At 37.6% G+C, this 26603-nt stretch overlaps 1 protein-coding gene across 1 annotated transcript in view; it reads left to right on the top strand.

Annotated features, from left to right (window-relative positions):
• Positions 1 to 26603, top strand: part of LOC309829920 (uncharacterized protein C12orf50 homolog) — a gene marked incomplete at both ends in the record, with an annotated part of 70033 nt that overhangs the window by 20389 nt on the left and 23041 nt on the right. Inside the window, 5 exons of the mRNA XM_082666177.1 lie at positions 1263 to 1370; positions 2719 to 2835; positions 4275 to 4379; positions 4631 to 4834; positions 6218 to 6310. Coding sequence (XP_082522303.1) covers positions 1263 to 1370; positions 2719 to 2835; positions 4275 to 4379; positions 4631 to 4834; positions 6218 to 6310 — 627 coding nt within the window. The remainder of the gene's footprint in view (positions 1 to 1262; positions 1371 to 2718; positions 2836 to 4274; positions 4380 to 4630; positions 4835 to 6217; positions 6311 to 26603) is intronic.

Raw genomic sequence — 26603 nt, 5'->3', positions numbered from 1 at the left:
TGGACGAATCTCTAGTAGAATGTCTGGCACATGATGTGCACTCCGTAAATATTTGTAGAATAAATGATTTTACGTTTAAACAATTGAATGACTAGATGTATAGAGACGCGTTTATAAAATTTACAGATGACTGGAAGTTAGTATGCTGGAACAATGAGTCAGATCTAACAAGGTAAACTCAAACTGTGATAAACAAAATCTCTTGTATTTAAGTCCAAGACATTACCGGTAGGTTCTCTTCAAGTTGGGAAAGACCTGACATGATATATATTATGAGGGAAAAAAAAAATCTTTTTGTTGGCCACAAGGTTTCAATATAATTCAGTAACATGTGTCAGCTACCGAATAGCTAAGGTAAACTTACATTGAATTATTAGGAGTAGTATAGGAAAATAATTAAATGTGATAAGTCATTTAAAATACTCAGTAGAGTGTATAACTTATAGAATGATGCTCCATAAATGTCATCTATTATTATACTAGTTCCACTGATTTCTTCACAGGGTAGTTCACATTTGGGCATCATTTTTTTTTTTTTTTTTTTTTTTTTTTTTGCGGTATGAGGGCCTCTCACTGTTGTGGCCTCTCCCGTTGCGGAGCACAGGCTCCGGATGCACAGGCTCAGCGGCCATGGCTCACGGGCCCAGCCGTTCTGCGGCATGTGGGATTTCCCCAGACCGGGGCACGAGCCCATGTCCCCTGCATTGGCAGGCGGACTCTCAACCACTGCGCCACCAGGGAAGTTGGGCATCATTTTTAAACAAGGTTACTTGAAACAAATATTTTATGTTAAGAAAGGGTAACTTGTATGGTGAAGGATCTGAAATTAAGTATTTAAGTAATATTTAAAGCAACTATGGATATTTATCCTGGAATATAGAAGATCTTTAAGGAACATAAAAACTGCTTTCATATATCTGAAGATATTGTGTGGAAGATAAATTATATTTACTCTGAGTATCTCTAAAGTGTGGTAAAGATTGTTATATGGAAAATTGTGTTGACTGTGTGAATTTTCTTCCAATTATCTGTAAGTGTACATACTGTATTTTCACACACACGTATATATATAGATATATATATATACACATGTATTAATCGAAACATATATGATATGTATAGAGATGGTGATGGTATCACTGAGAAGTATTTACATAAAACTGTGCAAAAGGGGTATTTTAGGGGAGGATTATCCTGTATTAAAAGATAGTTTTGTACAATTTTCTGCCATCATTGCCACTGACAGTAAGTTATTGACATAGGAGGTGACTGCTACATTCCACAGAGGATCATATTTCCTGGAGTAGATGAAAATGAAACTTTAACTGAAGAGAAAGAAATCACGATGTCGAAATGTTCAAATGCTAAAGGTAATGAGCCAGTCTATATTTTGATCCATTTGTAATTTGTATAGACAAGTTAAATATAAAGCATTATTGTTGTAGAGGCAAGGTTATAAATAAAAATATACACAAAATACACTAGAGAGGAGTCAGAAGCTCTAAGTTTCCAGTCCTGGCTCTATCCCTAATTATTTGCCTTTGGGGCTTCATCTTTTTTTTAGCTTCAGTTTCCTTATCTGAAAAATTAGCCTGTTGGACTACATAATTTCTAGGAGTCTTGCTAGCTCTAAAGTTATTGGTCCTCTTAAATGGTAATACCCAGTCCTCTTTAGTTGTTTTTTTTTTTTTCATCTTCCAATATTCAGTGTGATTGAATTTTCTTAGAAAGCTTTGTGAAGATATATATACTGAGAAGAGTATCAATTCTCACGCTGACTTCCCCACTTTATGATTATTACTAATTATAGTCTGTGAATAATCCAGAGATATGATAATAAAATACACCCTCTATAGTGTTATGCTGCCTTTATTGTGCTTAGAATCCCCCAGCTGGGACCTCTGCTGGGCAGCTCTCTCAGTCACAGACAGTACAGCTGTCCTGTAATTAGAGAACTTCACATGTTCTCCATCTAAATATTAACCAATTACATCTACTGTTTTCCCCACCATTAAATAAATATTCTCAAGAACAGGAAGACACTTGTGATCAAATTCTCCTTATGGAAAATTATATGTAAATCTGGTTTCCTCTCTTTTGCTCAATCCATCAAAAAACACACACCTCTGACTACACTAATAACCATAGCCACCATTCACGTGTGGCTGTTTAAGTTAATTAAAATTAAATAAAATTTTAAAATTCAGCTCATCAGTTGCACCAGCCATATTACAAGTGCTCAATATCCACATGTGACCAGTGGCTATCATTTCAGACAGCACAGATTTAGAATGTTTCCATCACTGTAGAAAACTCTATTGGATGGCCCGGCTCCAAAGCTTAGAACAAATGACGACTGTTACAGATATTACTTCATCCTTGGTTTAAATTGGCACACTTGATGTAAAATTGATAACCTTTTCTTTTTTTGTATTTTATTTTTTTATACAGAGGTATTAAAAATATTGCCACAAATATATAATTTACATATTGAAGATAATGGCTGTTATTTCTGAATTTTTAATGTTTTGTTAGTGACAAATTTGGGGGACTCAATGTGGTAATTAGGGAATTTCAGTGGTGGGTTCTAAAAATTAATATATGTATATATATTTTAAATAGGTATGCCCATCATATAATGCTTGCAAAGTGAAATACCAATGGAAACACTTCTTTTTACTAATAGTGACATTCTATTTTCTTAATTTGCTTTAAAAGATAACAAGGACAGTCCTCATCCAAAGCGTTCCCTAACTACCCGACTAGTACCTACAATGCATGTATTAAATGCTACTGAGAATATCAGTATGAAGTGCAGAGAGGACCCTTCTTCAAGTGAGACATCAGCTCTATCACTTTTTGGCCTTAGATATATTTGCCTTATCGTGGATTTATTTTGCTTATTTGCAGTAGAATTTTAAAAAGGAAAGAAAAAAGGATGGTTTGAAAACTATTCAGGATTAAGAATTAAAGACACAATATTCTTCTAATTGACAATGAATTGTGATGTAGGTCCTAGTAAATTATACACTTTCCCACTAGTTTAATTTAGATATTAAAGTTAATAATATACTCCGTTCTCTGAAGCTTCATTAGTACATTTTAAATTTAACCCGTGCTGGGATACGTTGACAAATTTTTATTATGTTTCAGATTATTTTTCTTGATTGGGCTTCTCCTTGCTATTTAGTACTTGGAGGTACTTCTCTTGATACAATTAAGACTCATGAAACTTCCTGTTTCCCTCCCTCCTTCCTTCCTTTTCCTTATTTCATTTATTGAACCCCTATAATATTCTTCAGCCCCAGCTGGGAAACAAAGGGAACTGTGATGGTTTACCTCAGAGCAGCTTAGTTTAGTGACACTTGTGAAAAATATGGTTTCCAAGTTCTAGGAGTGGGAGCATGAGAGTAAGGGTGGAGCATGATGTTTGGAGAGGAGGTGGTGAATCAGAGCTTCACTGAAGGTTTACTGCTGAAGCTGAAGATGAGAGCTAGGGCAAAGAGAGATTTATCAGCCCACTGTAGAGAGCTAATGTAATCTACATAGTGAATTTGATGTTCATTTTCTCTGTGTAGTAGTTACTTGCGAATGTTTAGGATCTCCACACAGAGAAATAATAAAGAATGCTCCTCTTTACTAGATCGTTTTAAGATACTCTGGAGAAATGTACCTTAGAAATTCCTGAAAAATTGAGCATGCACATAAAATTTTCCATGTAAGAACATGCAAGCAAGAAGTGAATAACTTAGTGATATTAGCACTTACAAATTCTGATTATTGAGGCTTGTTTCACCAAACTATCTATACCCCCAACTTCTTAAGATCTTAAAACAGTAAGGTAATAGTCATTAAAGTATTTTACACTAATGCAACTTCTTAAGAAGTAGTTTAGGCTTAAAAAGTTATGTTCAAAATAACTATTCTAAAACTACTTAAAAATAACATTATAATGAGATATATAATTATATTTGGATTGTAATTTTATGTTCTTTTAAACCTAAAAAGATCCACACATTCCTTTGGAGAAAAGCATTTTTCTCCAAAGGAATGTTACTTATTGAAAGTTTTCTCATCAATCAATTTCCAAGATAGATTTTTTTGGTACTTAAAATTAAATCACCCTTTGTTCTAGAAAGTAATGTATTGGGGTGGTACATTTATTTTTTTCTCTTGCTTGACATGTGAATGCACAGATATGTAATTATCACCTACAGTAATTTTCAGATGAAAGTGTCTCTTTAAAAACTGTAAAACTTTGTATCTTCTTTAAGTAAATGATGTCCAGCCAGTGAGGAAGCCTCATTTTAAAGGCCTGAAAAAAAGAAAATGGATTTATGATGAACCAAAGAACTTTCCTGGCCCAGAAATGCAGAGAGGTAAAGTGTCTATGTATTTGATATTCCTAAATTGTAATTTGAAAAGAGATTAAATAATATTTTCTGGCAGAAAAACAAGTCATTGTCATGCAACATGTTATTTTAGATGTCAGCCCAATTCTTATAAACTTAGTTCTTTTAGCTTACATTATCTTCCATTGTGCTATCAAACATTTAAAGTGCAATATGTTATTTACGGGTGTGAAACCAGCTTGTTTTATCCCTCACTCTCTTCCCCCTTTCTTTTATAGCAGTACAGTCTCCAAATCCCAAAAATAAAATGAGTTACCATCGCAATAATAAAAACAGAAACTCTGAGAATGCCTCCTATATCCATGGTCAGAGAGATGCTGTCAGAACTGTCTCAGTGAATGCACCTCCCCGCAGCAGGCCCACAAACGGGTCCTACAATAAAGTTGATGTTAACAAGGAACCCAAATTCAACCTCTGTTCAGGTGGAGTTCTACACTTATATAGGCTCTTTACTCATGTCTGTGGTTTGCATTCCCATGGAATTTCCTGATGGTCCAACTAATCTTAATTGCTATCCACCCCCTTCTTTTTCCAGGCCATCACCACCATAACATCTTAGAAAACTAGTAAGAGGATTTTTGTCCATGTGCAGGAGTGCACGTGATTTAAAGGATATTGGAGAAAACATGTTGGATGCAGATGGCTTGACATGACCCTCTCTAGAATTTTGTCTCAGAGCACTGCACTTTGTTCCCCCTGGATAACTGTATTTCACTCTTGAGGATTGTTTTTGAATGGTTGACATTTTCTTGTTCCACTGACTGCATTGTTCAATTATCACTTTCTGTCTAGCGCTGTGGTTTTTCTTTAGGCCTTCATGATTACTTTCTGAAAGGGTTAGTTTGGGGGTTAACTGCAATATTTTTGACAACCTCTCATCTCTCCCACCCATGCCCAGATTGCTTCTAAATCATTTCATCATGTAATAGGCAAAGTCATAGTATTTCTCAGGAAGTACAAGGACACAAGGGAGGAGGGAACCAAATCTCTCTTTTTTTTTTCCCCTCAGATGAATTTGGCTCTTTTAAAGTTGGGTTTGTCTTCTCAACTTAACAAAAGGTCACTCAATTCCCTGTAATTTCATGTTTGTATTTTCCTGTGTGCACAGTCTAGTTAGTAGAGTTCTGAATGTTGTGTACTTTCTGAAACATAAGTGAAAACTCTATGTCTCTCTTAGGTCCTCCTTTTACAATTTAAATAGAAGTTAGCTTTTAAATTATTTTCTTCTATTTGTTTTAGAATGGAATGATGTATGGATTTATATATAAAAATAAGGATATTCTTAAGTGAAACAGACTTTTAATTTTATTTACATTTTATTATTAATTTTATTATAATTTTACTGTGAGTGATTAGCTGTGAAGAATGCAGTAACTACCAGAACAGTTTGATGCCACAGTCTAGATTTGTGTTAAGGTGGCCTCACCTACCTACCTACCTACCTTCCTTCCTTCCTTTCTTTAGCTCTGCAAATGTTAACAGAATTTTATGTAAAATCATGGTAAAGCCAGGCAATGAAACATTTTGATTACATACACATATCATACTCTTCTCTAGCTTAGCCTCGTGGGAGCAAGCCTTATTTGAGGAAATGAACAGTCAATCAAGAGATGTATAACCGTGTTCATTGATAACTTAAATGGTTTTAATAAGCTCACTTGTATCCCTGATGCCTTAGCCTTGAAATGGTAAAATGAATTATTAGAGAATAGCTTCACCTCTGAGATATTTATAACTTTGAAATGCTCCTGGAATATGATTTTAACATTATAAAATATTTAATTCCTGTTTCCTTTTTCTCTCAGATAAATATATGTCAACATCATATAATGGTTCAGCCTGGCAAAAAAGAATTCCTTTTTCAAAAACATATTCAAAAACTGAAAAGATATATTCAGGTAAATATTTACTAGTGATTTTAATGTATCATACAATTCTGAAAATAAATGACAAGTTTTTAAGCTCAAGGAACATATTTTAGAAAATTTAGAAAGTTTTCACCATATACCTGAACATAATTACTTGGAGTTTAGTAGATATCTTCTCTACTAGCAATTTAATTTTACTTTTTTATTGTGTTTTCCTTTGCCTATATTTATTTTATCAGAAATCTTTTGATATATTTCTCTCCTTAGAAGCATAGCAGTTTCAGCAGTTATGTAATATAAGATGCATTCTTTGTTGAACTACAAAGCAATATATAAATGCATATTTTGACGCAAAATATTAAAGCCCTACTATATCCACCATGGACACATATTGGCTGGTGCTGGCTGACAAGGCATCTAAGACGTAGTTTCCAGGCTGGGAGGTTCAAAGTGACTATGGTCTCCCCCTTGTGCTCTGTGCTCTGGGAGGGTGTAGGGATTCCAGGAACCTCCTCAGTGTAAAGGTCTGTAGCAGATCCGGCCTCAGGTTTGGGATCTGGTTCTTCTACTAAAAAGCTTGTTGTCTTCTCCCAGCTTATTCTGGGGCTGGCTCAGTGGGTTTGGAAAACCATAAAATGGTTTCAGTTATTTCTTGGAAAACTGAACCTCTCAGAAAAAGACCTAGATAGGGAGTTCCTACCTAAATCAGTAGCCTAGAACTTTCAGAATCATCTGAAATCCATAAACTCTTAGATGAGAGGTTCCCAGAATGAATCAGAACACATCCAGACTAGAAACTGTACACTTTCCAAAATAAACAGCTAAGATCTTCTAAAGCAGTATTTCCCTATAAACTCTTGACTATAACTGTGATGCAGTATTCAGACCTGTATATATATTTATACCGGAGTCAGTTGTTTTCTTTTTTCCCATCTCTTCCCAAATCATATTGTACTGCGAGAAAACTCTGCTGTGGCACTATTTAATTGATTATATTTCCTCTTCACTTCATGTGGGTTGCACTTAATTTTGGGGGGAAGGAGGTGAAAAGGCAATGAAAATCCTAGATAAAACTACCAATTGTCAAGTCACATCTTTTTCTCCCACGGTTTCCTTGTGGGTGGAATGTTATTTGAAGTATTAAAGGATGTGCTTCTCACCCCCCTGCCCCTGTCCCAGTGACTACTCTTGTATTGCAGCAGCCTTCTCCCCTCCCATCCCACACAGTGAAACATGAATCACTAAAGGATTTGGAGGAAGGAGGGGTCACTTGAGAGTATGAAGCATGTACCATCCACATATGCCACAGGAAAAGGGATGTGACAGGGGATGTGAGCCAACGAAACTGCTCTTTTCTTTCAATCTGAAGAGTAAGGAGGAGGGTATGTTGAGACAGCAGGAGAGCAGAAACTGTGAAGCCACTTACACAGTACTAGTTTCCTCCTCCCCTTCTCCCACCACCTCCAGCTATGCCAGGGCCCAGGGCTAGAAAGGTCTATGATAGAATTCCTCTGGAACTTTTAAGAATCTGAGTATAAAGAGGCTCTGCATTGTACTTCCCAGATGCAATCTAGGGGGGAAGCTTTGGAGAGAGTTTCTCAACGCCATCTGGTGGTGGGGTTGTGGGGAGGACGAGGCACGTCTAACGCAAGAGGGCTGGAGACAGAGCCTCTTGAGATTGCCGAGCTCCAGGGTTGATTGGGAGGGCATCACATAACCCTGTGAGTTTCAAGTGAGAGTGAGTTCCTGGGAGAGAGGACCAGCAGGTCTACACAAAGTCTTCTGGCTAGGCCTAAAGGGATAGCATCAAAAAGATGCCTTTGTGGTTGGGTGCTATTCCGGGGAGGACTCAGCTGGAAACTCAACTGTTTGCTGTGCCAGGAAGTCGATAAGAAACCAAGCCATCATCCACTGATCAAACCCCTGTTATGTGAAGTATGGTCTGGGGGCCACCAGCAGTGATATCACCTGGGAGCTTGTTAGGAGTGTGGAATCTCCATCTCAGACCTACTGAATCATTATCTGCATTTTAACAAGATCCCCAGGTGATTAGGATACACATTAAAGCCTGAGAAACCTTAGACTATGTTATCTGGGCCACTGTTCACCAGCACAGGACCCAGACCTTGTTGAAACCCAAGATTGTTGAGAGGACATTCTTTTCCTACCTGTCACACAGCAGCAACCATCCTCCCCAGTCCCAACCCTAGAAATTAGGATAAGCAGCAGGAAGGTAGGGGAGGGAGAAAAACCCTCAGAATTTCAAATCTGAACGTGATTGACATACATGTGAAGTAGCTAAGAAGGCACTGAATGGGAATAAGTTTATATGCAAATTTTCTTTTTTTTTTTTTTTTTTTGCGGTACGCGGGCCTCTCACTGTTGTGGCCTCTCCCGTTGCGGAGCACAGGCTCCGGACACACAGGCTCAGCGGCCATGGCTCACGGGCCCAGCTGCTCCGCAGCATGTGGGATCTTCCCGGACCGGGGCACGAACCCGTGTCCCATACAGCGGCAGGCGAACTCTCAACCACTGCGCCACCAGGGAAGCCCACCCCTAAACTCTTATCCTTTCCAGTTGTTGTTGTCATCACCAGAATAGGGAGAGAAAGAGTAGCTTGTGTTTCCTCCCCTGCACTTCCTGCTAGGGCACAAAGGAGAGATTTCAGTGTTTCCCGGGGGACAGGTGGACTGCTAGAGAGAGCCACTAGTCTACTCTAAGGAATATCTGGAGCCAAGGCCTCAGAAGTGTAACTGGGTGAGAGGAGTCTTTGGGACAATGTTGGCTGCTATGAGGCTAATGCAATAGAAGAGGAAAATGTGTCTGCAGGAATCAAGGAAAGGAGCTGAAGGCAGTTAGAGATGTCATTGTCAGCCTTTCCTTGAGTCCACTTGTCCTTTCTGATAGACATACAGCTGGTGTGACCGGAGGTGCCTTTCTCCAGAGGAGGGGACATTCATTCTGTTCATTCTGGGTGCCCCACGGTGCAGCCTTCCACATACTGTAGTATTATTTCCATTCCTCTCCACCCCTCCGTCTAAATTCAAATCACAGCGAGCGAGCTTCAGAAAGTGGAATTAGTTTGAATGGCATTCTGAAAATTTATGAATTATGAATTAGAACAATAAGCTTTTGTTTTGTCTTTAGATTTATGGTAACTGATTAGCAAAAGAAATGCAAATTTTTGGTACCCTGAAAAACGCTGAAGAAGAAAATAACTGAAATATTTTTTCTACTTTATTATTAGAGCCAAGAAGAAATGGGAGGAAGTAAACCTGGAGGTTGAAAAATGAGAAAAGAAAAAAGTGCCAGAGATCATCTGGTTTACAATCAAAATGAAAATTCCAAGAATGAGATACTCAAGTAGTCCATACTGTATACTGGATAGCCAAATATGATAATTGCAAATTCTGAAAATAAGATGCAGGAAGTACATTGTGCTCTTTCAAAACTGATAAAAATGCAAATTACAAACAGCTGCCTGTGTATTTATATAGGTCTGGAATTCATTCAATGCATTGCCACAAACATTTAATAAAATTTAAAAGTTTGACAATTAAAATCATTCTTTAATTGTAAACTAAGATTGCACAGATTGAGGAGTAAAACTGTGCCTTTGATTTCTATTTTGCAATATTCTTTAAGGAAGAAACCTCACATTTTCTTTCTTTACCTAGATTTTAAGCTGGGCGTCCGTGATAGTTACACGTAAATTTGTTTACATAAATTTGTTTACATAGTAAAATGTAAACAAATTCAATGAAGTCCCAGGATTACAGTTTGGTGGTGAGTATGAGAGGAATTCTAATAGAAATACACTTCAGTGTGTTGTAGAAAGAGACAAAGATTGGTTTATTATTCAGGGAAGTTGCTGAACAATGTCTTTTAATTGACAACTACAAAATCTATCTGCTGAAATGTGCTACATTCAAAACTGAAAAATGAACATTTTCCTACCATGAAAATAAAAATTATATGATCATACTGGAGAAAAGAACTTGTAAAAGGAAAAAAAAAAGTGAATTAATAACATGGTATCCACAAAGTCTAGAGTGAGCTTTTAAGGCTTCAGTAAACTCCAGAAGTATAAGTGTTTACAAATATAACAACTATACCCCAATTAAAAAAAAAAGTATGAGAGCAATATAAGTAATTAACCTTTCAAATGATGTTTCTCTAAGTTTGTAACACTTATACTTCTGAGTTTATGAAGGCTCAGAACTTCACTAAGAGTTTAGAACACCCTGTATTTATATTTGCATGCATCTCGCGGTTATTGGTAGCTTCTTGTTCAATATTTATTGGGGAAGGGAGGCAATCAGGGTTCTTAGAAATATTTTATTTTAAAACATTTTATATGGTATGATTCCAGCTTGTGGAATAATAAACCCTAGTTTCTGGCTTCTAATGGTGCTCTGTCTCCACACCTGCAAAAACTTGAGGTTATAGTCACTTTGTTTTTTTTACAGATAGAGCAGATAGAAATGAAAACTGTGTCAGCAAAGTATCTTGGTAAGATAGTTTGAGAGGGATGTAAGAAAAGAGCTGAGCTGAAAAGATGTCTAGATGGAAGGTGATAGGAAACAGCCTATAATTCCATTTAACAGACAGATATGTGTCCTTCTAAAACTTCAACTAGTGATGAAGAAGGAGGGGTTCAAAGAAGGAAATTCAAGATTTCTTTCTTGAAGTACAGATTCTCAGTGTGTATCTGCATTGCATGCCAAATGCTGAAGAATCAATGAGGAAAGAGGAAAATATAAAGGAAGGCTTGAATGTGATTCTTCTGAAAGTGTACATGTACAATTCCTGAATAAATGTACATTTTTATTATGATAAACTTTGTCTAAAGGACCAAGTCAGACAGTGGCATTAATCAACCTTGTTTTAATGTTTGTGATTTAGAGAAAGGGCACTTGGTTTAAATGGGGGTAAACCAGTAACCAGGAAGGAAGAAGATAACATACCCCAAAATAAGAAAAGATAGGGGATGACAAAGGTAAGTGGACAACCAAACATTTGGAAGCCAGCAAGATGCAATGCTTACTGACTCCTAAACATACAAGTAGTGCATTTAAGCTTCAATTCCACAGTGCCACTGTTGGGCAGTTGCGTATCTGGCACATACAAAAGCTTTCAATGAATTTCACTGGTGTTCAATGATTCTACTCTTTTCAAAATTCAACAGTAATAAAAGTAATAATAAAAATAGCATTTATTGGGTGTTTAGTATGTTAGTTAGCTAGGGCTGCTATAATAAAGTACCACAAACTGAGTGACTCAACAGAAATTTATTGTCTCACAAATCTGGAGGCTAGAAATCTGAAATCAAGGTGTCAGTGGGTTGGTTTTTTCTGAAGGATCTATTGCAGGACTGTCTTCTTGGCTTATAGATCACTGTTTTCTCCTTGTGTCTCTTCGTATCATTTTCCCTTAATGTGTGTTTCTGTGTTCATATTTATTCTTTTATAAGAACACAGTCATGTTGGATTAGGGCCCATTCAAATGACCTCATTTTAACTGGATTACCTCTGTATAGACCTTATATCCAAATAAGGTCACATTCTGAGGCATTGGGGGTTAGGCCTTCAAAAACATATGAATTTTGGGAGGACACAAAGGTGGCTCTGAGACCCTTCCAGGTTGGGTGAGTAGATTTTAAGTGACAAATGTACTCTAACACTCCAATCTCTCTTAAACATTTAAATCCCTTCCTCTACAATAAATCAAGGCAGGTCTGGACTCACTCTGGATTTGCTCACTCTGGACTACCTTTTAGTCCATATTTAAACCAACCAACCAACCAACCAATTAGAACACTTTCTAATTTCCCAAGCTGCACCTAAGTGCAGAATTTCTGCTTAGTGGGCCCATATCAACAAATTTGGCTCGATCCAATTCTATGTTCCTTCCGTGATTATTCCACATCTTTAAAATTCATTCCCACACACATTCCTTGGACTTTTGTCTGTATAAATTAGAAAACTCAAGCAGTTACTTTGGAGTGTAGCATACTTCCTCATGGTTCCCAGTTTCATCAAAGTCTTCCTATATGTTCCTATTTCAACTTTCAGGATTATGTTCCTTCGCAATCAATGCCATAATTGTAACAGTAAATACCCTGTGAGCCTGTGAATTCAGTTTGCATTGTAATTCAGTCACTCCAGGATGAGATTTTAGGTTTGTTTTCCAGCATTCTCAACCCTGTGCCTATGACAAATAAAGAGCCTTCTTTTGGGGCAGACATAGAAACTTTCAGGTTTCACTTTCTATGTGATGTATGAGCTAGGAATTTGTCAATGTAAAGAAAAATGCACATGACTGTTGTGAGTTTAAGTTTTATTCAGGGTCTTACTGAGGACTACCACCTGGGAGATAGCTTCTTAGTACCTCTGAGTAACCAGCTCTGAAGAAGTAGGGGAGAAGCCAGTATATATATATATGAATTTTTTGGCTAGAAAAAATGTAATCAATCATGCATATATCTTAGTAAAAGATTACTGCTAATCACAAAGAACAAATGATTTTACTGCTTTTCTATGTATGGGAAGATGCAAGAATCTGGGATTATTGAAGTTCTTCCTGAGATATATATCTAACTATCTAGGGGCCTGTTTATTCCAAAGCTCAGAATGTCTCATCCTGTTTCTTCCATCCTGAATTCCTCTCAGGGCATGCTCTGTCAGTGGGTGACTGCAGTGGGTTGAGACTTAACCCTTAGTATAACTGGACGGTGAGTGGTACTCTTTGTTCCTTTTTGTTCGTTTTTAAATATTCAATTTCCTGAGTTCATTTTTTTTTCTTTTTTCATTTTGTTCAGTGACATTAGGAGCAACCAGCCCATCTCATTATATTTGTTAGTTTGACAAAAATGCTCAGAAGTATCATATACATGGTTACCTAGATCCTTGCCCCGTAGAAGTGTTTGATTATGAGTATCTAATGGTGATATTTTTGCATATTTCTATTGCCACATCACACCATTAATTATCAATGCTCTACTGCTAGAAATAGAGTAATTAGTGCCTTTAAAACTAATTAGATTAGAGATCCAAGAGCAGAAACCCTAGAACCAATTCAGAAAACTTATCCTTAGGTTATGTTCCCATAGAGCCACTCTCAGTACCAAAATTTTTATTAGGGTTCTCCAGAGAAACATGACCAATAGAGTGTGTGTGTGTGTGTGTGTGTGTGTGTGTGTGTGTGTGTAAAGAAATTTATTTTAAGTAACTGACTCGTGAATGGGCAAGAATTTTGCGCATAAATCTATAAAACTTTAATGAAAGTTTCTAACACCTAAAAAAAGTAAATGAAATGCTATACCATAATCATGGATAGACAAACACAATATGTTAAAAAAATGTCAATTGTCTGCAAATTGACCTAGTCATGATATCATGTCAATCAAAATCCTAACAGGCTTTTTTCATGAAACTTGACAAGCTTATTCTGAAACTAATATGAAATTCCGAAGCCTTAAGAATGACCAAGATGCTACCAACAGAGAAGAATAAAGTGTGGGGCTTTGCCTGTCATATATCACGATTTGATCTAAAGCTATCTAATATTATAAAACTATATTTTATATCTGCTACAGCATAATATTGACATTATTATGATATCTGAGGCAAAATCGAAGAGAACAGAGAGCCTAGAAAACCAACCTACCGATCTATGTAAATCTGACATATGGCAGAAATGGTATTGTAGGTCAGTAGAGAAAGAAGAGGTTATTAAATAAATGTTTTGGGAAATTGAGTATCCCTAAAGAAAAAAATGACAATGGATCCCTAATATTACACAAGAAGTAAATTTCAAATGAGTCAAACACAATGGCACAGGCAAAACTTAAACTCTACAAAAACTGCTTGCTGAATGTATACATGAGTCATAGAATATTTAGAAATGTACCACTGAATGAAAAGTTTGATAAACCTCTCTTTACTGCTATGCTTGCCAATATTTGGGTAAAGGAAGGAAGGCTGGAAGAGGGACAGGCAAGCATGTTCCACTCCTAAAGTCACAAGAACCCCCTAAATATACTTTCCAAATAAACAAGGGCACATTTATAAAAATTAGGCACTAGTCCTCTTGCATTTATCACTTAAGGGGCTGTGTTTTATTTCTCTTATTTAAAAGCCTTTATTCCTTTGATGTAAATAACTTCTTATCTTACAATAGGACTATTATACATTTTTACCTAAATCCTCTTAGATTTACTTGAGGGATCCAAATAGCTTGTTTTCACTTCTAATCTTAGGACATATCTATGCTATCTTTAAGAAAAGTTTTCTATAGACAGCATTTCCTTTGAAAATGAATTTTGGCTCCTTTTACCAGAGGCTGCCATTTGACCTGGAAATCAGTTTCTTTCTACTTACAATTATTTTGTCACAAATTGGAGCTTAAACTGCCTGAAAAAATAAAAGCCACAACTTCTACTTTGCTCCTGGCATAAACTCAGGACAATTTGTACCATTTGCAAGCTAATCAGAACAGATCATCCACAGTAGGCTGGGAGAACTTCTGGTTCCAATTCAATCTGCTTTGGGTTGGCTTTGGATGGTAGTGTTTGTGAAGATAATTGTCCCTATTGCCAAGTTGATATTTATGTTCTTTCCCCCAGGGAAAAACTGCCACAGAACAAATTAAGGGTGATTATCAAGAAGAGTAGGTAATTGCCAAGGAGTTCAATAAACTTACATGAGCTTTGGAGCCAGAGGACATTTTTAGGCTCCTGGCTTTGCCTTTTGCTAGTCATTTGGCCTAGGAGGAAATACTTAGTCTCTCTGTGCATAAATGTCCTCATTTGTAATAACACCTTCCTGATAGAGTTGTTATGGGCATTAGAGATAATATATGAAGTGCTAAGAGTTGTGTCTGGGATAGAGGTGGTTTTCAATAAATGATACTCATTTATTATTACTGGAAATTATCTGACAGGTTACCACTACTTGTTGATCAATATAATAGAAATAATGTGACCATACTCTTAGGACTTAATGTGATATTTACTTTGCCTGATATTAAACAGCAACTTAGTATAATAAAATCTGTATATTTCTGCTGGAGCATAGGCTAGAAATACAGTTTGAAGTTGTTTTTGAGAACAGAATGGTAATTCTCAGACTCACTTGCTCCTTTCCTATGAGATCTGGTAACTAAGGATGCAGAAATGTTTCCCTTTCTTATATTTTTGATTCAAAACCAAATCTATATCCAATTTTAATAGGAATATATATATATAAAACACAATAAGAATGAAATAAATTTGATACATTATACCATTAACAATTAAATACCAAGTCATAAGTTGTAGGAGAATTTTTAAAAGATTCCTTTTTAGTTTTTTTTAAATTATGATTTAATAATTTATACTCCCCAGGCATGCGGCCCCGGGACATTTCTAGCCCAGGGCACTATAGCTCTGCATTCCACAGGGAAATAATTTCAAATTTGCTCCCTCCTGACATCCAGAAGCTTCTTTTTTCCCTCCATAGCTAGTGGGTTATGTTTAAAGGATATAAAATTTCTTTCATCATACTAAATAAATTCTTATTCAAATTGCAAATTGTTTTACCAAAAAGCTATATTTAAAATTATAGAGAGAACATTTGTTAGTTGGTTGATTTTATGGGTTATCCACATTATTGCTTCTTGCATGGGCCTGAATAATCAAGAGATGGTTACTCATTATTGGGAGAAAATAGCTCCATTTAACTAAGTATATATTTTTGAATCATCTTCAGACTAGCATTGTGTTATATAATTTGTAAATTTGACTCTCTGAAACATTAACATATTAACGTGCTATTATATTAATATATGTTAATGTATTAATGTGATGTATTAAGGGTTACTTATTTTCAGAAGTGCATAAAATTCAGATTCCACACTTTGTCATTCTTTATCCAGTGATGTGCTGATAAATGTTTGACAACTGATTCTCAGGAAAAACAGCTTCAGTCTGTAGCACTGGTGATTTCTGTAGTGTAAAAACTCTCACCATGGTTGATTTAAAGCTACCAAATTGAAGTCACTGAACACAGAATTAGGAAGGAATGCACACAACTGGCTCTCCTGAGCTGGAAAGCACTCACTCCAGCACACCTCTGCATATTCTCTATGTAATAATAAAATAATTTAACATAATCAAATTAAATTTAATTCATATTAATTGAGTGCCTATTCTGAACCAGTTCCTATTCAAGGTATTGGTGATATCCCACTAACTATATAATATACATATTGTATGTTTATTTGTTTATTGCCAGTTTTTATCCTTAAGAATAAAGCATCATGAAGGTAAGGACTTTTTCTTTTTAGTTTATTATTGATTTCTCTGAGCCTAGAATGATGGCTGACACACAGTAGGCGATAAGGATGCTGAATCAAATGAAGGAGACTCAATCTCTGTCTTTAACAAGATTACAGTCTATCAGAAAATGAAACAAAATGTTTTTTAAGGAGAAAAACAGATTAGAGCATGTAATAATTAACAAGCCTTAGTATTTTTCTAAAGTTGAATATTAAATTATAATAAAATCCATAATACTATAATTAATAACTTTTATCTCTAGCAAAAGTTATATTTTATTGAAGTGTTATATGTTGATTGTGATTCTGCAAATAAAAACAGCAATAACACCAACAGTAATAGCAAAACTTTATAGAGTGCTTACTCCATGGTAGGCATATGCTAAGTGAATTACATGTATTATTATTATTAATTCTTAATAATTATATTATTAATTCTCATAATATTCTTTCAAATATGCATTAATTTTACCTTTCCACCTTATAAATGAGAATGCTGTGATTCCAAATTTCTCAGTAACTCGAGTCAATAGCCAATAAGTGTAATGCTCCTTTTTGTACCTGTCTTCCTGATTCTAGAATCTATGTTCTCAACCTCTGTGTTCAGTCTTGTAAACACTAATTTTCTTCTTTGTTGTTACAAAACGGTCATGGAGGGTTCACATTTTCATTTGGATGCTTTGCAAAGTGAATAATACTAGGAAAGGGAAGTCAAAGTCCTAGAGGCAGGAAGAACACTGTCTAAACTTTAGCCAAGCTGAGGAGAACTTTCAGGTCATCTTGGTCAGTGTCTTTGTTTAAGAAATAGCCAAAAAGCCAGTGCGGCTGGATGGAAGGGAAAGAGAGAGAAAGGGAGTGTTGTGAACGATGGGGTTAGAGAGGTGGGCTGTGGAGGCAGGTCAGATGGGCATTTGCTGTCATCTCTAGACTTCAGCCTTTTCTCTGAGAGCCCAGGAAGCCATCTGAAGGTTCTGAGCAGAGGAATGCCATGATCTGCCTTCCATTATTCTGAAGGAGCACGGTGGCTGCTAAAGCTAACAGACTCCGTGTAGGAGGAGAGCTAGAGCCTGGGAGAGACCAGTTAGAAGGTTATCACCATAATCCCAGTGAGGGAGCCTGTGGCTTGGGACAGGGTGGTGGCAAGAGGGTGAATAGTGGCTGGATGCTGATGTGTTCAGCAGTAGAACCCATAGGATTTCTCATGGATTTGCAGGGTGAGGGAAGTAAAGAATTCAAGGTTAACTCCAAGATTTACAAATGGCAGGCTGGTGACTGTAAGAGGAATAAGGAGTTTGGTTTTGGATTATGTTCAGTTTGAGATGCTTCAAAGGGAATGCCTGTGATGACAACTGAAAATGTTTACATCTCTTCTAACAATTCATATTTTAAAAAGACCCCACATCTTAACTCTAAGATTCAGTACTTATATTAAAAAGACAGTCATTTACTTATTACTAAACTTAGAATTTTTATCAGATTCCACTAAAATGAGAGCCAAACCCATGAAGTTCGAAAATACTAAACACAAGTGAAGTTAAAGAAAATATTGGTGTTCTGAACACTAGAGGTCAGCAGTATCACACAAACTACCTAGAAAATGCATCTAGGTAGAAACCACAATAAGACAGTTTGAGAACATTTATTTCTAACTCACTGATGCTAGCAGTAGGAGTCTTCAGGAATAAAAACAAAGCATAACCTTTTCATCGAAGACATTTTATATAAAGAAAAAATAATTTATTTCAGTTTGTAAGGATCCATAGAAGCTATAACGTAGCTTGGGGGCTTCTATAGTATTTGAAAATAAAAGCATAAAGACAGATGGAGCAAAGGACACTCTGGGGCATATTTTTCTCTGGATGCCCTTGCTGAAATCATGCTGGCAGCAATTAATCACATTAGGATAGAGAACAGAGCAGCCCAGCTTGTCCCAGTTCAGATCTGGTATTCCTCTCAAGGGCCAGGCTGCAGCTTTGGTATACGTGCCTCCTAAGAAAGGTGACAGTACGGCCTGAGGCCCTACTTAAATCGGCTGTAGCAGTTGGGTACAGTAGGTCATGAGTGCTTGAGTCAGGGATTGTAATCTTCCTTCCAACAGGGAATAGAGGAAGATGTAAGAAATAAAATGAAAAGAAATAGTGCATAAAGGAAGAAAGTGCAGAGTCACAGCAAAACTAATAAAACTTTAGAGTCTGCTGGAAAGAATGAGAAAAAAGAAATATTTATTTATTTGAAAATGAGTGAAAGGAACACACAGACTTGTGTAAAATAGGTGGTATATCTATTTTTGTTAGAAAATAGAGTAGGTACCGATACAGATAAGTAAACGACCAGGAGGTAACATACTAGATTTAAATTTGAGGGAGGGTGATTATCTATTGGAGAAATTTAGTTGTTTTGATAAACAAATTGAAAAGGTGTGTGTGTGTGTGCGGTGTGTCTGTCTGTGTGAGAAATACAGAGGCAGAGACACAGAATATCTGTTTTTCCAGGTACTGCTTTACCTTCTGTTAAACTGCTATTTATAATGCTAAAAATACATTCAGTCAGGATATGTTTCTTCACAATGGTATTTAAAAATATGATGCCACAGAATTATATTATTATGTGTCAAAACTGCTGCCTCATTTTTTCTGTGGAATGGAGAAATATATAAATGTTTATATTTTTTACAGGGATAGAAGACAAATGCATTGTAATTTATTGCCCCCAAACCTGAAGAGGTAAATGGACTAAAAAACTATTAAAGCCAATCAGGCACACATGATTACAAAGTTCTATAAATATAACTCATTACTTGCATCCACGTGAAGTTCTCGTTTTGTCTTTACTTCATTCACCTGTGAGATCAATTATATACCTGCTCCTTTCAACCACAGTCCCCCTATCTCCTATATATGAAAAACTTTGACTAGGACTTTAGGTATTGATACATTTTGTTCCACTTTCTCTTTCTTTCTTGGATCATTAAAGCCAGACTTCCTCCTTTCCTTCCATCCTTCCTTAATTCCTCCTTGTCTCCCTTCTTTCTTCCTTGTAACATCCCTTGTTCTCTCTCTTCTTGGCTCCTTCCCTCCTCTATCCCCTCCCTCCCTCTCTCCCACCCTTCCTCCTGTCTTCTTGTATTTAATGAGCATGTATTAAGCTCACTATACGGCAGACACTATGCTAGATGGCAAGATTAGAGAGCTGAAGAGGACAAATCATCCCTGCTCCCAAGAAACTCAGGATCAGTTAGATAGACAGATATGAGCGCAAATAAAGTGCTGCTCAATAAATGCTATATCAAAGGAGTTCACATTTTCTCTATTTTAAAGCTCCTAACCCAGTGGAATATTCATCATTATTTTCACTTTATACATACGATGAAAGATTTAGAGAAGTCAAATGACACACATGAAAATTCATAATCATCAAATAGGGAGTAGGTTGCATGAAGTATTTATGTTGCTGTTTTCAAAATTACCGTGCTGCCACTCCAGTTTCACTCTTCATTATATCCTTTTTCATGTTTCTATAGGACACTTACATTACTTCTTTTCTTTGTGATTCTTATTTCACTTCTAGTTCCTTCATTGCTAGATCTCTTTCTCAACTACCTCTGTAGCTAATATAGAATAATTTTTTTGCAATGAAGAATTGAGTGACTGTCTTCCCCTGCCTATTTTCCAACTGTTCAATACAATAGAGAATGCTTTCAGTGTTACGAATCGGTTTATTAGTTTGCATCCTGTTAAAATCTAGAGAGACCCTAGCTCTTGAAGGATGAGGTATGGTTTAAAATATTTTTTTAAATTAAATTTTATTTTTAGGGCAGTTTTAGGTTCAGGGCAAAATTGAACAGAAGGTACAGAGTCCCCATATATTACCTGTACCCTGCCACACATCCCACTCTATAGTGGTTCATTTGTTATAAAAGATGAACCTATACTGAAACACTGCTATCACCCGAAGTCTACTGTTTACATTAGGACTGTCTTCGCATTGTACATCCTGAGTTTTGACAAATGTATAATGACATGTATCCACTATTGCAATATCATACAGAATAGTTTCACTGCCCTAAAAAAGCTCTGTGCTCTGCCTATTCCCTCCCTTCAAAACCTTTACTGTCCCCATGGTTTTTTGATTTTTCAGAGTGTCACATAGTTGGAGTCATACAGTACGTAGCCTTTCAGTTTGGTTTCTTTTATTTAGTAATATGCATTTAAAGTTCCTCCATGTCTTTTCATGGACTGATAGTTATTTTTTATGCTGAATAGTATCCCATTGTCTGGATGTACCACAGTTTATCTGCTCACTTACTGAACATCTTGGTTGCTTCAAAGTTTTAGCAAGTTCTTTCCTTTCTTAGCACATCAATTATGCTCCTTTTAAAACTATATTTTCAGTGGTTGCTCTAGAGTTTGCAATATACATTTGCAATGAATCTAAGCTCACTTTCAAATAACACTATACTACTACATGGGTAGTGCAAGTACCTTACAAAAACAAAAGAATCCTAATTCCTTCTTATTGTCCCTTGTATCACTGCTGTCACTCATTTTACTTATGCATAAGCTTACATAAACACACACGCATATATACATAAGCATACATAACCGAGTACATTTGTTGCTATTATTATTATGAAAAAAACTGCTGTTAAATTAAGAAAAAGTCTTTATATTCATTTATTCATTCTTCTATGCTCTTCCTTTCTTTATGTAGATCCAAGTTTCTGACCTATATTATTTTCCCTGTCTCTGAAGAACTTCTTTTAACATTTCTTATAAGGTAGTCTACTGGCAACAAATTCCCTCAATTTTTCTTTCTCTGAGAAAGTCTTTATTTCTCCTTCTTTTTTGAAGGATATTTTTTGGGATACAGAATTCTAGGTTGGTGATTTATTTCTCAACACTTTAAACATCCCACCCATTCTCTTCTTCCTTGCATGGTTTCAGAGGAGAAGTCAGGTGTAATTTTCATCTTTGCTCCTCTGCAGGTAAGATGTTTTTCTCCTCTGGCTTCTTTCAAGATTTTTTATTTTTTATTTTCTGAAGTTTGAATATGATATGAGTAGGTGAGGTCCTTTTTTTTTTTTGCATTTACCCTGTTTGATGTTCTCTTCTCTGAGCTTCCTGGATCAGTGGTTTCGTGTCTGACGTTAATTTTGGGGAAATTCTCAGTTATTATCGCTTCAAATCCTTCCTTCCTTCCTTCCTTCCACCCTCCTTCCCTCCTTCCCTTCCTCCCCACCTCCTTCCCTCCTTTCCTCCCCCCACCTCCCTTTTTGGTGTTCTCATTATGCACATTTTTACACATTTTTAGTTGTCCTACAGTTCTAGCATATTCTGTTTTTTTGTTTCACTCATTTTTCCTTTTGCTTTTCAGTTTTGGAAGTTTCTATTGTCATATCCTTAACTGCAGAGATTCTTTTATTCTTTTATTGAGGTATAATTAAGATAACATTATATTAGCTTCAGATGTACAACATAATGATTCTCATTGCAAAACAATCACCATGATAAATCCAGTTAACATCTATCACCATAGAGTTACAAAAATGTTTTTTCTGGTGATGAGAACTTTCAAGATCCACTTTCCTAGCTACTTCTAAATACTCAATATAGTTATTACTAACTATACTCATCATGCTGTACACCTTCATAATATTGGGTTGGCCAAAAAGTTTGTCTGGGTTTTTCCGTAACATCTTACAGAAAACCTGAATGAACTTCTTGGCCAACTCAATATATTCATTCTATAAGTGGAAATTTGTACCTTTTGACCCCCTTCACCCCTCCTCAGGCATCAACCAATCTGTTTTCTGTATCTATGAGCTCAGTTGTTTTTTTTTTTAAAGAATCCACATATAAATGAGATCACGAAGCATTTATCGTTTTCTGTCATGCAGAGTCTTTCTTCAGTCATTTCAAGTCTACTATTGAGCCCATCAAGGGCTTTATTTCTGTTACAGTGTTTTTGATCTCTAGCAGTTATTTTTTATTTATTTATTTATTATTTTTTTGAGGTACACGGGCCTCTCACTGTCGTGGCCTCTCCCGTTGCAGAGCACAGGCTCCGGACGCGCAGGCTCAGCGGCCATGGCTCACGGGCCCAGCCGCTCCGCGGCACGTGGGATCCTCCCGGACCGGGGCACGAACCCGTGTCCCCTGCATCGGCAGGTGGGCTCTCAACCACTGCACCACCAGGGAAGCCCTGGATCATCTTTACTATTGTTACTCTGAATGTTTTCTCAGGTAGACTGCCTATTTCCTCTTTGTTTGGTCTGGTGGGTTTTTACTTTGCTCCTTCATCTGCTGCATATTTCTCTGTCTTCTCATTTTGTTTAACTTACTGTGTTTGTGGTCTCCTTTTCCCAGGCTGTAGGTTCATAGTTCCTGTTGTTTTTGGTGTTTGCCCTCAGTAGTTGAGGTTGGTTCCATGGCTTGTGTAGGCTTCCTAGTGGAGGGGACTGGTGCCTGTGTTCTGATTGGTGGGGCTGGATCTTGTCTTTCTGGTGGGGAGGGCCACATCCAGTGTTGTGTTTTGGGGTGCCTATGAACTTAGTATGATTTTAGGCAGCCTCTCTGGTAATGGGTGGGGTTGTGTTCCTGTCTTGCTAGTTGTTTGGCATAGGGTGGCCAGCACTGGAGTTTTCTGGCCATTGGGTGGAGCTGGGTCTTAGTGTTGAGACAGAGATCTCTGGGAGAGCTCTCGCCAATTGATATTACCTAGGGCTGGGAGGTCTCTGGTGGTTCAATGCTCTGAACCCAGTTCTCCCACCTTGGAGGCTCAGGCCTGACACTAGGCCAGAGTGCCAAGACTCTGTCAGCCACATGGCTCAGAAGAAAAGGGAGGAAAAAAAGAAATAAAAGAAAATAATAAAATAAAATAAAATAATTAAAATTAAAAAAATAATTTAAAAAAAAGAGAGCAACCAAACCAATAAACAAATCCATCAATGATAACAAACGCTAAAAACTAAGATAAACATAAAAATCTGAAATAAATCAGTTGCCGACAGCAAACCCCAAGTCTACAGTTGCTCCCAAAGTCCCCTGCCTCAGTTTTGGGACAATTTGTTGTCTATTCAGGTATTCCACAGATGCAGGGTGTATATCAAGTTGATTGCAGGGATTTAATCCGCTGCTCCTGAGGCTGCTGGGAGAAATTTCCCTTTGTCTTCTTTGTTCTCACAGCTCCTGGGGTTCAGCCTTGGTTTTGGCCCCACCTCTGCGTGTAGGTCACCCTCAGGCATCTGTTCCCCTCCTAGACAGGACGGGGTTAAAGCAGCAGCTGATTAGGGGCCTCTTGCTCACTCTGGCCGGGGTACAGGGAGGGAGGGGTAGGGTAGTCATAATTGGAATGCAGGGGCAAGCCTGCAGCAGCAAAGGCCAGCGTGATGTTGCAACTGCCTGAGTTGCACCGTGTGTTCTCCTGGGGAAGTTGTCCCTGGATCACGTGACCCTGGCAGTGGCGGGCTGCACAGGCTCCCGGGGGGTGTGGATAGTGACCTGTGCTTGCACACAGGATTCTTGGTGGCTGCAGCAGCAGTGTTAGTGTTTCATGCCCGTCTCTGGGGTCTGAGCTGATAGCCATGGCTCGCGCCCATCTTTGGAACTCACTTAGGCAGTGTTCTGCCTTCTGTGGGCACATGTGGAAGGAATCCCCTCTCCTCGTGCACCCCGAAACAATCGTCTCTTGCCTCTTAGGCAGGTCCAGACTTTTGCCCGGACTCCCTCCCAGCTAGCTGTAGCGCACTAGCCGCCTCAGTCTGTCTTCACGCAGCCAACCCAGTCCTCTCCCTGGGATCTGACCTCCGTAGCTGGAGCCTTAGCTCCCAGCCCCCACCTGCCCCAGGGGGTGAGCAGACAAGCCTCTCAGGCTGGTGAGTGCTGGTTGGCAACAATCCTCTGTGCGGGAATCTTTCCGCTTTGCCCTCTGCACCCCTGTTGCTGTGCTCTCCTCCATGGCTCTGAAGCTTCCCCACCGCCAAATCCCGTCTCCACCAGTGAAGGGGCTTCCTAGTGTGTGGAAACTTTTCCTCCTTCACAGCTCCCTCCCAGAGGTGCAGGTCCCATCCCTATTCTTTTGTCTCTGGTTTTTCTTTTTTCTTTTGCTCTATCCATGTACAAGGGGAGTTTCTTGCCTTTGGGAAAGTCTGAGATCTTCTGCCAGCGTCAGTAGGTATTCTGTAGGAATTGTTCCACATGTAGATGTATTTTAGATGTATTTGTGGGGAGGAAGGTGATCCCCACGACTTACTCGTCTGCCATCTTTAGCATCCCCCTAATTACTACCAATATATTCAGTTTTGTATTTATTCTTTTCATTTCTGTATCAGCCCAGTTTGGAACCTTTGACTAAATCTATCTGGCAATTAAGTTTTATTACTATGGGGCCTAGAATAATAATACCTAGATTATTTTACAAAAGAGGTAAGCAGGAAGACTTTGCATTTCAAAGTTAATTGTTGTTGCTCTGTAGTGTAGCTTACTATGTGTTAGGCATTATTCTATTATTCTAAGTGCTTTATGTGCATTAATTAATTGAATTCTACATCAACCCTGTAAGGTAGGTACTGTTATCATCCCCATTTGGCACAGGAAAACACAGGCACAGATTAGTTAAGTGTTTTACTGAGGTTCACACAGCTAGTAAGTAAAGGGGCCAGAAACTGAATCTGAGCTGTTTGAATCCAGAGTTCATGTTCTTAACTACTACACTCAAACTGCCTCTCAGGGTCCTGACTCTCCTCTAGGTTAGTATACCGAGGAAGTAACTAGCTATGTGAATTCCTTAAAAACTTCGCACTACAAAACTTTGGGACCTTAAATGTGGGTTGTCTGTGGCCTAGCCCAAATTGGAGAGAGTGGAGTTGCTGGTAGATTGTTCTCTTTCAAAGACTTGGAAAGACCTGGGGAGAGACTTCACTGTGGCATGGGCCAGCAGGGCTGGGGTAAACCCTTCTGCACAGCACACCTGTGAGGTTGGGAGGATCAACTACAGTGATGGCAGCTGCAGACTGGTATACAGTGGATCTCTCCCTAGCCTGGGAAAGGAAGCCTGGCCCACCCCTCTTTTGTACTGCATAAGCCCTTATGGCTCTTGGATGATGGGTAAGGGGCATGAGCTGTTGGGGAGAGAAGGAGTCCCAAGAGTGTGATAAAACTTTTGCCAGTATGTTAGGTGGAGGCTCAAGTCAATTCTAATATAATTTAAGTTATAAACAAATACAGTGGGCACAAAAAGATCTACCACATTTATGTAACCATTGCTCTATCATTGAATATATAGTTTACTGACATAAGTAATGCTGTAATAAACATGTTCGAAATTTCACATTTTAGAGCAAGAATTTTATAAAATAGTAAGTCCTCAGTCATAGTGTTGAGCAACAGAAACCTCACACAACAAATTATAAATTACCTGATTCCTTTTATATGACATTCAAGAATAGGTAACATTAATTTATATTGATAAAGTAAGAATGGGGGTTACTTCTGTGGGTAATGAATTCAGAAGGGAGATAAGAGAAACTTCTGAGGATGTTGAAAATGTTCTATATCATGATGATCTGGGTGATTCTACAGGGGTGTGTGTATATATATATATATATTTAAATAACTATATCAAGCTGTACATATAAGATTTATGTCCTTAACTGCTGGAATATTATACCTTAAAAAAATAAAAAGTTGAATAATCAATAGAGGTCAGATATTTAGGACCTCTTTTGTTTTCCTACTTAAAGGAGTTTCTTCTTTCTGTTTTCTTTTTCCATCTCATGGCTGAATAGTCTAGATCAAGGGTCACAAACTTTGACCCATGGGCAAAATACAGCCCACTTCCTCCTGTATTTGTAGATAACAATTTATTAGAACACAGCCATGCTTATTTGTTTATGTATTGTAGACACTGCTTTCATGCTGCAACAGAAGAACTGAACATTATAATAGAGACTCTATGGCTCACAAAGCCTAAAGTATTCAGTATCTGGCCTTTTACAGGAAAACTGTGC

Source organism: Grampus griseus (genome assembly GCF_964374135.1).
Source record: "Grampus griseus genome assembly, chromosome: 11".
NCBI classification, from domain to species: domain Eukaryota; kingdom Metazoa; phylum Chordata; class Mammalia; order Artiodactyla; family Delphinidae; genus Grampus; species Grampus griseus.
This window is presented reverse-complemented; position numbering and strand designations above follow the sequence as displayed.